The sequence below is a fragment of the Sceloporus occidentalis genome, unplaced genomic scaffold (assembly GCF_023333645.1).
Source record: "Sceloporus occidentalis isolate IW3139 unplaced genomic scaffold, rSceOcc1.0.p SCAF_35, whole genome shotgun sequence".
In the NCBI taxonomy this organism is placed as follows: Eukaryota; Metazoa; Chordata; class Lepidosauria; order Squamata; family Phrynosomatidae; genus Sceloporus; species Sceloporus occidentalis.
In genome coordinates, this window is record NW_028317015.1 from 4,483,971 (window position 1) to 4,495,515 (window position 11,545).

General features: G+C 45.4%; 1 protein-coding gene across 1 annotated transcript; it reads right to left on the reverse strand.

Annotated features, from left to right (window-relative positions):
• Positions 1-617: 617 nt before the first annotated feature.
• Positions 618-10,120, reverse strand: LOC149298001 (cilia- and flagella-associated protein 68-like). Its single transcript, XM_089487863.1, has 3 exons — positions 9,896-10,120; positions 2,052-2,121; positions 618-754 (listed from the first exon to the last, which is right to left on the reverse strand). Exons 1-3 carry the CDS (start codon positions 10,118-10,120, stop codon positions 618-620), a joined length of 432 nt encoding a protein of 143 aa, XP_089343989.1.
• Between the last annotated feature and the right edge of the window lie 1,425 nt (positions 10,121-11,545).

An 11,545-nucleotide genomic window follows, 5' to 3' on the forward strand; every position in this document is an offset into this window, starting at 1 on the left:
CACCTCCCCTACCACCATCCTGCAATGGTAAATGTAGCCACAAAGTTCCCAGGTATGATTTTGTCTTATTGCGGTGTTAAGCAGTGAGGACAGTAGCCATGGAGGGGATATCTGGGGGCACTGTCCTTGGCGAATAGTTTTGCTGGTTTGTCAACCCAGAAAAATATTTATCTTCTAGATTAGAATACTATATAATATTAGCAATGGGTTACCAACAGGTTTCATAATCTAAATAAATGCCTACAAAATTAATAAAAAATTAGGTATACTATTAATGTTCATATTCAATTTTTATTTGGGAAAATAATGTTGAGATTTCCTCATACAGGTGTTCATAAAGTGTTTGTTAATATGAAAACCTACATAGTTGGGACTATCAGCCAGTAGCATGTGGTTTGTTTTAGCAATACTCTTTACGTCAGAAGCAACTGTATAAGGCCACAGCAAAGTGCCCCACTGATAATGTATACTTACACTTAATAGACTTTCCAATAAAATTATTTACTAAAATGTTATAAACACTGGAAGGTCATAAATACCAGGCAATCCTTACAGGGGAGCTCCTAATATTATATTAATTTTAAGGCTCAGGGTACAAATAGGAGCTTTTGTTGTCTTCACTGCAAAGGATTTTGGGGTAGCAGCCAAGGATTTTTATAATCAGTCATATAGCATGAACTCTGAAGACTTTTGTCTGGGGAGATATCCAGTTCTGGCTGATGTCCCGGAAAAGCATGAGGTTCTTGTTTGAAAACTGCAAAAAATGTAAACATTATAATTTAAAGTATGTTTTCCTGATTGTTAGTAGGACACAGCTTTCTCTATACAGTTGGACAATTAAAAAAAAAAAAAAACAAGTAGCATTTTAAAATATAACACCAGTTCACTTACGCGTCTGCAAAAATCTCTTATTCCAACTTTAAACTAGTACTGCCTTAAAGTATTTTTTTTGCTAGTCATTTTCCCGAATTTTCCATTATCCAGGAGCTTGATCAATGTTTAGACTAAGTGTGGAAGAACGTAGGCATTTTCTAAAACTTTACAGCATATATACCATCCTAAGTGTATTCAGGGGAAAGCAATGTGTTCTGTCCTGCAACGCTAATTGTGATAAGGAATTTAACCCCGTTGGCATCTACACCACTTGTATCAGTGTTGTGGCACAAACACAACTAGTGCCTTATGGGACCAAGAGACGCTTCAAAATATGGTTTGGGTAATTAATATTTGGTAGGGAACAGTACTTTAGGAGTACTTGTGGGTATTTGGAGGTACTTGAATCACACTAGTAACTATTGGAAAACGCTACATAAACTCTATGAATGCCATCTACTGACCAAATATTGTAATTCACCATCTCTATTCTGTTACTTTTTACACTAAAGATTTATTCCCTACGAGAAATGTAAAAAATTCTAAAAAGTCCAACAGTTCAGCTTTACGTCCCCAAAATATGCAATACAGAGGTTTAACCTAGGGCATGAATTTGTGACACTAGGAACTGGCCAAAAAAGTCAAGGAAACGGCTTGATTTTTTTTAGGAGTTGATATAAAATAGAACAAAAAATAGGAGCCTAATCTAAAAATCAAGGAGCCACTGCTACCTCGCTCCCTGCATTTGTCAAACTCTGCATTACCAAGACTGATATTTATGAAGGAGCCAATTATCCATAAACAATGGTGTTGGCATGATGGGGGCCATGACTCTACCACCTAAATCCTGTGCCTCTCAGCAATGACCTGCTGAACTGCACCGGGGCATTAACAGTCCTCCATAAGCAGAGAAATCACGTTAGGTCACATATAGAATTGAGGTTCTATGGCTCTTATGAAGGCCGCTAAAGACCAAAAATTAGTATTTTACCAATGTAAGTACGTTTTGCATTTGTAAATTACTTCTGCACATACCAGTGCCTGTCCAGGCATTATTATAGGTAGCCCCCTTTCAAATATGGATTTCTTACAAGGCCTCAGAGTCAAAGCTTCAATGGAGTAAAGGGACATTTTTCCCGAAGAAAATTTGAACAGTAAGAGACAAAAATTTTACTTACCCTGTCGCCTGGAAGACAAGTCTCTTTTGGGGTAATCAACGGAGTGGGAGGTTTGGTAATAGTGAACAAACTAAAATAAAAAAAATGAGGTTTTATCAGTACCTCAAATTCCTGAAAACTTGCCAAACATTTTGTGATATTATATCTAATAAAAGAAAAAAACAAAAAACGGAAATTTTTTACTTACCGTAAATTCCTTTTTCCTTAGTCCAGTGGCAGTACAAGTGGGTAGTAATCTTACTCGGGACAAGTAGAATCTAAAAGTGAATAAACAGTTAAATATCCGAAGCCCCTCCTCCTTACCCATAAAAACCGGCACCTCTCCAAAGATGGCAGTTAGTAACAAGACACACAGAAATGGATGCAAAGTAAAGTTTATTCTCAACGAAGGGAGGGAAATCTGTACTGCCACTGGACTAAGGAAAAAGGAATTTACGGTAAGTAAAAAATTTCCGTTTTTCCTGTCATCCAGTGGCAGTACAAGTGGGATGTAACAAGATCCCGGAGAAGGGGGGGGGGAAATGCCTAGGAGACAACAGCTCGAAGCACCTTGCGCCCGAAATCCGCCGCAGAGGAGGAAAAGACGTCTAGCCGGTAATGTTGTATAAACGTATTGAACGAGGACCAGGAAGCCGCCTTGCAGATCTCTTCAGGAGAAGCCGAAGCCCTTTCAGCCCAAGAAACAGACATGGCTCTAGTGGAGTGAGCCCTAACGGGAAATTGAAGCAACTCGCCCTTGGCCTGGTAGGCCATACGAATGGTGTCAACAAGCCATCGAGAAATGGTAGCCTTTGAAGCCGCCTTACCAGCAGAATGACCAAAAAAATTGACAAAAAGGTGGTCGGTGGTGCGGAAGGATGAAGTACGCTTGAGATATATGTCCAAAGCCCTTTTAACATCCAAGGAGTGCCATTTACATTCTTCCGGGGAGGAAGGAGACGGAAAAAACGAGGGAAGAACCAATGGTTGATTGATACTCGCCCTGGAGATGACCTTTGGAAGAAACGAGGGTTTCAAATGCAACACGACCTTGTCCTGATGGAAAACAGTGAAATCCGCCGAAGACGAGAGGGCTTGAAGTTCCCCCACTCTCTTGGCTGAAGTAATCGCCACCAAAAAAATCGTCTTGAGGGAAAGGATCTTCAATGAAACTTCCTCCAATGGTTCGAAAGGAGCCGAACAAAGAACCTGCAGGACGAGAGTAAGGTCCCAGGTAGGAAAAGGAGACCTTGACGGGGGACGCCGAATGGTCGCAGCTTTAAAGAAACGTCTTACTAGAAGGTGAGAGGCCAAGTCTGAAAGAAAAAAAATGATTAAGTGCCGAGACCTGACCCTTTAAGGTAGAAACACTGAGACCTGAATCCAAACCATCTTGCAAGAACTGCAGAATAGAGCTGATATTCTGAGGGAAGACAGTCAAACCTCGAGCAGAGCACCACAGAAGAAATTTTTTCCAAATACGAAAATATATTCTGGATGTAGAGCGTCTCACAGAATTCAACAGAAGATCAGAAAGGTCACCGTCAACACCTTGGTTCCGCAGAATCATCCTTGCAAAAGCCAGGCCGTCAACCGAAACATCCGAAGGAGGTCTGGACGAAGCTCCCTGTTGTCCAACAAAGGCTCTGACGTCGGAAGTTCCCAGGATGCCAAGGTAAGTTGTCTGAGAAGGGCAAACCAACTTCGACTTGGCCAGTAAGGTATGATGGCCAAGACCCTGGCCCTGTCTGAGCAAATCTTTTGGAGAATTCTCGGGATCAAGGCCACCTGAGGAAATATGTAGGCCAAACGGAAATTCCATTGAATTGAAAGGCCGTCCAGAACCTGAGGAGAATCCAGCCTGTTGAGGGACGCAAAAACCGGCACTTTCCTGTTTTTTCTGGTAGCCATCAAGTCTATCTCCGGGAGGCCGAATCTTGCCACCAAGATGGAGAAGGTCTGCGCGGTCAGGGACCACTCCGCCTGAGACCACTTTGCCCGGCTGAGGTCGTCCGCAATAAGATTGTAGCAGCCTCTGATGTGGGTTGCCGAGATGTCCTGCAGATGTTGTTGGGACCACTTCATTAAAACAGAGCACAGAATCTGAAGCTTTCGTGTTCGCGTTCCTCCTTGCTTGTTTATGTAAGCCACTGTCGTAGCGTTGTCCGACTGAATTCTTACAAAACGACCCTCTACATGGGGCCTGAAAGCCATGAGGGCCAGAAGGACTGCCTTTAATTCCCTGTAATTTGAAGACTGATGAGAATCTTCCGGAGACCAAATTCCCTGCCTGAAGAGGCAACCTAAATGCGCCCCCCAGCCGATTCTGGAGGCATCCGTGGTTAGAGTTATCCAATGTCTGGGTTGGAACGAGAGACCCCCGGAAAGATGGGTTGATTTCTTCCACCAGTTCAGCTGAGATAGGACTTGGCGTGATATTGTGAAGATTGCGTCTAAGTCTTCTTCCCTTCTTGACCATTTGGAAAGGATCTGCCACTGTAAGGGACGCAGCTGAGACTTTGCCCAACGGACCGCAGGGATGGACGCTGTAAGAACACCCAGGACACTCATAGCCCTTCTGACAGAGCAGGTAGGATTCCTTTGAAGAAAGGAAATTTCCTGTCTTATCCTCCTGATCTTTGATTGCGGGAGGAAGATGCACTGGGAAACTGAGTCCACCATCAACCCCAGGAACTGGATCCTGGTGGAGGGAAGGAGATTGGATTTCTCCTTGTTGATGATCCAGCCATGTTGTTCTAGAAAATGAACCGTGGTGTCCAAGTCTGCCAGAAGTTTTTTTGTAGAGTTGGCCTTGATGAGCCAGTCGTCCAAGTATGGTATGATAGCGAAACCCCGGAGTCTTAGGCTTGCCGTCAATGGGCACAGGATCTTGGTAAAAACTCTTGGAGCCGACGAAAGACCGAATGGGAGGGCTGTGAATTGAAAGTGATAAATTCTCTTGTTTACTCGAACCGAGAACCTGAGGAACTTTCTGGACGCGTCGGCCATAGGCACATGAAGATAGGCGTCTTTCAAATCCAGTGTAACCATAAAATCTCCTCTTTGCAGAATATGAGTGACAGATTGGAGGTTCTCCATACGGAAATGTTGATAACTGTTGACCCTCTTTAGATCCAAAACCGGACGGAATGAACCGTCCGGCTTTGGAACCAGAAAGAGACGAGAGTAGACACCCTGGAATCTGTGACGGACTGGGACCTTCTCTATGACTCCTTTCTGTAGCAGCGTGAGGCATGCTGAAAACAGGGCTACATTTTTGCTTTCCGCAGGATATGAGGAGATGAGAAAGCGGCTCAAAGGAGGTCGAAAAAACTTGATTTTGTATCCCTCCGCAATGATCTTCCGAATCCAAATATTTTGAGTGGTCTGCTCCCAGGCGTCTCTGAACCATAGCAATCTTCCTCCTACTTTGTCAGAACTTCCTCTTTTCTTGCTTACCAGGACGTTCTTGGAATTTCCGATCTCCGTAGGGACGACGAAAATTCTGAGAGTGGGAAGACTGGAAAGGTCTGGCATTCCGATAAGGGTATTTACGATTCCACTTGATCCTTCTATCTTGAGGGAGAGCTCGTTTGGTATCCGACATCTGTCTGATCAGGTCTTCTAGCGGAGCTCCAAACAGCTTTTTCCTCTCAAAAGGTAAATCACATAAAGAGGCCTTGGATGCCGAATCCGCTGTCCAGGATCGTAACCACAGGGCTCTTCGTGCCACTGAGGACAATCCCATAGTTCTGGCCGATAATTTAAGAGATTCATGAGATGAATCCAACAAAAAACTATTGGAGAGCTTTAACCTGTTAAGGAGTCTGGAAATCTCAGAATCTGAGTCATCGGAGAGACATTCTCCCAAGGCGTGAATCCAAATATTCTGGGCTCTAGCCACCGCTGCGCTGGCCACCGTTGCCTTACACTGCGAACCTGCAGCCTGAAATATGCGCCTACACGAAGTTTCTGCCCTTCTATCCATGGGGTCTTTAAGACCTGACACCCCTCCAATTGGAATGGTCGTCTTTTTGGAAAGCTGTGCAATTTGGAAGTCCACTTTAGGGGGATCATCCCATGTGTCTTCCCCTTGAAGTTTAAACAGTTGTCTGAACTGTTTTGAAATAAAGGCTCTTTTACCTGGGTGCTTCCATTCTCTTTCCATAAGTTCTGTTAATTTCGGAAGAACCGGAAAACCTTTAACCTTCTCTGAATCCTCCTCTAGTAACAGACGCGAAACCTCCTTAAAAAGCTTACGAAGCTCCTGAGGAGGGAAAAAAACCTCATCTTCTGAACTATTACTTGAAGTAGAAAGAGATGAGTGAGAGATTTCACCGGAGGAAAGGTCTGATCTAGATGATGATCTGGACCTCTTGCGTTTATGCGAACTTTCCTTCCTTTTCTCCTGGGAATGAGAAGCAGAAAGTTGAAAAGCTTCAAAGGTCTGGGCCAAATTCTCCTGGAACCAACCCAGGAAGGAATGCAAATCTTTTTGCTTTTCAGTAGCAAGTTGTTCCGCCAAGCATGAATTACACATTTTCTTACGACAACCATCCGGGAGAGGAGTAGCACACTCTGAACAAGCCACATGCTTGGATTTAGAAGTAGCTTTTCTGGGAGCCGGTGGCCTTTTATCTTTCTCCGGAATTTCTATAGGAACCGGACTAGACATCTGATAAAAGAAAACAGAGGTTAAAAAAAAATTATTTTTTATTTTTTTTTTTTATATATGAGGGCAGAGAAAGTATAGAGCCAAGATAAATAAAATCTTACCCTAAACTCCTCTGAACCGTGTGGGGGGGCTGGTGACACGGTAATCCTGTACTGGCAATGCCCCTGCAGTCAGACAGGAAAAGCGCCTTTTATAGCATTCAAAAATGCCGCCCTCCGGAAGATGCGATTCGCGCATGCTCAGTAGCGCGATCGGATCTTCAGTGGAACGCAACGACACCCGGGCGTGCGTTCCACCGTAATGCGCATGCTCCCGCATCACCACTACAAAAGGATGCATAACAGTCATCTTCCGTAACGCGAACCGCTACGGAAGGAAAAGCCTCTCTCTGCTCACCACCCGGGGAGCAATCGGAGGAAGAGGAACCCCCAGGCAGCAACCCGTGCGCCTCACCAGCAAGTCCGTCCGGAACTGAAGATTCTACCGTCCGTCCCTGAAAGGGACAAGAAAAAAACTGCCATCTTTGGAGAGGTGCCGGTTTTTATGGGTAAGGAGGAGGGGCTTCGGATATTTAACTGTTTATTCACTTTTAGATTCTACTTGTCCCGAGTAAGATTACTACCCACTTGTACTGCCACTGGATGACAGGAAAAAACTTATGGTAGTGGATGGAATGGGAATAATCAATTCAGAGCATTGCACCTAGGCTTCCATTCATTTTACCTCAGAGAAGAGACAAAAGGTGGAAATAGGATATTAATTACTGTTCTGAAATCTATTCCATCTACTCCATCCACATCGCGCTTACCTATAGAAGAGGCCGCCTTTATAAGGTTACCCATTCCTTCAGTCGTATAAACACATAACAGTAATTCTGATAAAAAGATGAACTCTAGATTGTAAGCTCGTTTGAGCAGGGCCCTCATCACCTGTTGTCTCTGTAAGTCAATTTGTTATGTTACATATTACTTATGTCCTGTCTACCCATTGCACAGCGCTACGGAATTTGATGGCGCTATATAAAACAATAAATACCGTATTTGCTCGATTATAAGACGACCCTGATTATAAGACGACCCCCCAAAATCTGAATATTAACTTAGGAAAAAAAGAAAAAGCCTGAATATAAGACGACCCTAAAGGAAAAAAGTTTTACCAGTAAATGTTAATTCATGTAAACTATTTTTTTAAATAAAAGCTATGATTGAGAAAAATATTTTTTTTGTTTTTATTTCCTTGTATTTTCCAACCTGTCCCCCAGTTACGCACATCTGCCCCCAGGCTTGCCACACCAATATGGCACTGTGGCCCATGATATGCCTTTTAACCCTCTATATGCCACTGTGCCCCATGGTATGCCTTTTGACCCCCTATGTGCCACTCTGCCTCCAGAAATGCCTTATACCCCTATATCCCATTCTGGCATTTAGGGGGTTAAAATGCATATTATGGGGCAGAGTGGCATATAGGGAGGTATAAGGCATTCCAGGAGGCAGTGGCATTAAGGGAGTTAAAAGGCATTGTATAGAGCACTCTATAAGGCATTTCAGGAGGCAGAGTGCCCCCTTAACGCCACTCTGCTTCCTGAAATGCCTTATAACTCCCTATATGCCACTCTGCCCCATAATATGCCTTTTAACCCCCTAAGTGCCAGAGTGGCATATAGGGGTATAAGGCATTCCAGAAATGCCCTATGTCCCCCATTTAACACACACACGCACACACACTTACCGGTGCTTCCAAATTCCTGCTGTATTGCCGGGGCAGCGGGTTGACGTCTCCTTCCGCTGCAGCCGGAAGGAGGTGGAGTTGGCAGCGGGGGGTTGTCTGCGTCCGTCGCGGATACCTTTCCCGGCTGTCAGAGATCAGAGTTCCGGCACCTGTGCGGGGAACTCTGATTTCTGACAGTCGGGGAAGGTATCCGCGACGGACGCAGACAACCCCCGCTGCTAGCCACACCTCCTTCCGGCTGCAGCGGACGTTGTCTACGCGGATCGCGTAGACGTCAACCCGCTGCCCCGGCAATACAGCAGGAAGCACCGGTAAGTAAGTGTGGGGGGGGGGGAGACAGGAGGATCCAGGTCCCCTGCAGCGGTGCGGGGGATCTGGATCTTAGTCTCATAATCAGACCTCTATTTGAGGTCTGATTAGAAGACGACCCCGATTAGAAGACGAGGGGTATTTTTCAGAGCATTTGCTCTGAAAAAAACCTCGTCTTATAATCGAGCAAATACGGTAATAATAATAACACCACCAATACAGAGATTCTTAGATTTGGGGACACTGACAAATCCACTTTAACATAGACCTATCATGCCCAGTTATTTAATAAACCTCTTAAAGGAGTTTTTAGCCAATTCCAATTACTTTTTGGGGTTAGTTGGCCCCAGTCACATAAACCAAAGGACAAAGAACACACCATTTACCAAAGCAGTTTGGGTAAACACATTTTTATGTGTATCGTGGTTCATCTTAAGCTAGGGTTGCCACCTTTTCCTCAAAAAAATACTGGACATAGTTATGGGTTGGCGAGGGAGAAGCCACAAAAACAGACTTTTTCACTCACTCTAACTCACACTTTCTCATACTCTCACCCTCAATGTCTCCCAACCCCCTCCGTGTCCTCTTCTCCTTTTCCATAGCTCTGCTTCTACGTTATCTTTTGTTTTCTTTTTTTCATCTTCTTCCCCAATATCAGTTTTGTTGACCAGGCCTTCCAGAGAGCTTCTGCATAACGGCCTTTTGAGTAAGCACTCTAGGAGGCCTGGTCAACAAAGCTGACACCAGCAAGAACCTGAGGAAAAAAGAAGATGGCAGAACAGGAAGAGGCAAGAGAGGAAGTGGAGATTGGAAAAAAAAAGAGACAAGGATGTGGAAGAGAGAGGGGAAAAGAGAGGGGAGAAGAGAGGGGAGAAGAGAGGGGAGAAGAGAGGGGAGAAGAGAGGGGAGAAGAGAGGGGAGAAGAGAGGGGAGAAGAGAGGGGAGAAGAGAGGGGAGAAGAGAGGGGAGAAGAGAGGGGAGAAGAGATGAAGTGGAGACTTGGAAAAAAGAGACAAGGATGAGGAGGAGAGAGGAGGGAGAGAGAAAGTATAAGAAAGCTTGAGCAACCCTACCTAATGCCACCTCTCTATTATAAAACTGTAGCCCTACCACAGTAATGCATATTCTCTAGTTATTGGCTCCCAAGTACCTGTGAGGGCATGGGCTTCCTCTCTTTCAGTTTACGTAGGTCATTCCGTTCCTCATTCCAGTTACCCATGAGGGTCTTATTGGAGTAAGAATCCTCTTTAGTTGTACATCTCCAGCCATACTGCTTGAACTTAGAGAATGGCCCATGATCCATCCACACCTCTCCATGTCTATCTGCATGTAAGAGAGATCCGTAACAAGGTCTGGAATATAGGCGCTCAGACATTCCGCTGAAACAGACAAACTTAAATGTAAATACAGTGCGCAAGGGTGGAGACTGTCACTAAAAATATTAGATCATCTGTTTAGGGCCTTGAATGCTTTACGGGAATCCTTAGTGGGTTTTCTCCTAGTTTTCCTGTATTATGTCGCTTACAGATATCGTATGCAACTATATCTGTTTAAGTCTAGTCTTCATGTTGTCAGTTACTGATAACTCCTCGCACTTTCCGAGCCCCGTGCAACATCTATTCAAACGATACAATTCACATTTAGAAACTCAATACTAAAAACAAAGCAGATTCACATTGTGAGACATTGCAAATATTTAAATTGTACATTTTTGTCTTAATAACATGCTAAACATGTGGTCTATTTTTTTGTTACAGGTTCATTGAGATGCATATAGAGATCTGCAGAGGCTGCATTCTCAGGTGCTTCAATTTGGATAAAAAAACAGCTTTACTTGCAAATAGTATCCAAATAAACTATATTGACAAACATGTTTATCATTGAAAAATCAAAATTGCCTGTTTTATTAGTATTTCGAAAAACAAACTTACAAACTCTCGTTTAGATATATAGATATAGATATATATTACCGTATTGGCTCGAATATAGGCCGCACTTTTTCCCCCCACTTTAAGTCTTTAAAGTGGGGGTGCGGCGTATATTCGGGGTCTAGCGCCCGACGCCCGGGACATGTAGTCCCGGACGCCGGGCAGGCAGCGGGGCTAGGATACAGATCCCCCGCAGCGGTGCAGGGGACCTGCATCCTACTCCCCGATACGCTCAGACAGCCTCCCCTGCCAGCACTTCCCACGGAGGGGGGGTGCCGGCACGGGAGGTTGTCTAAGCGCATCGTGCGGTTGTCTAACCGCACGATGCGTTTTACCTCTGGCCCCCCGCCTGACTTACCGGAGCAGACTCCCGGGTGTCTTGCGGGGCCGGCGGCGGACATCTACGCAATACGCGTATACAACTTCCGGTGCCGGCACATCCGGCACCGGAAGTTGTATACGCGTATTGCGTAGATGTCCCCCGCCGGCCTCGCAAGACACCCGGGAGTCTGCTTCGGTAAGTCAGGGGGGGGACGGACAGTGGCAGCATATCTCGGGGGACGGGGGGGACGGACGGACAGTGGCAGCATATCTCGGGGGGGGGCGGACAGTGGCAGCATATCTCGGGGGGGGACGGACAGTGGCAGCATATCTCGGGGGGGGGGCGGACAGTGGCAGCATATCTCGGGGGGGGGCGGACAGTGGCAGCATATCTCGGGGGACGGACGGACAGTGGCAGCATATCTCGGGGGACGGACGGACAGTGGCAGCATATCTCGGGGGGACGGACGGACAGTGGCAGCATATCTCGGGGGGGGGGACGGACAGTGGCAGCATATCTCGGGGGGGGGACGGACAGTGGCAGCATATCT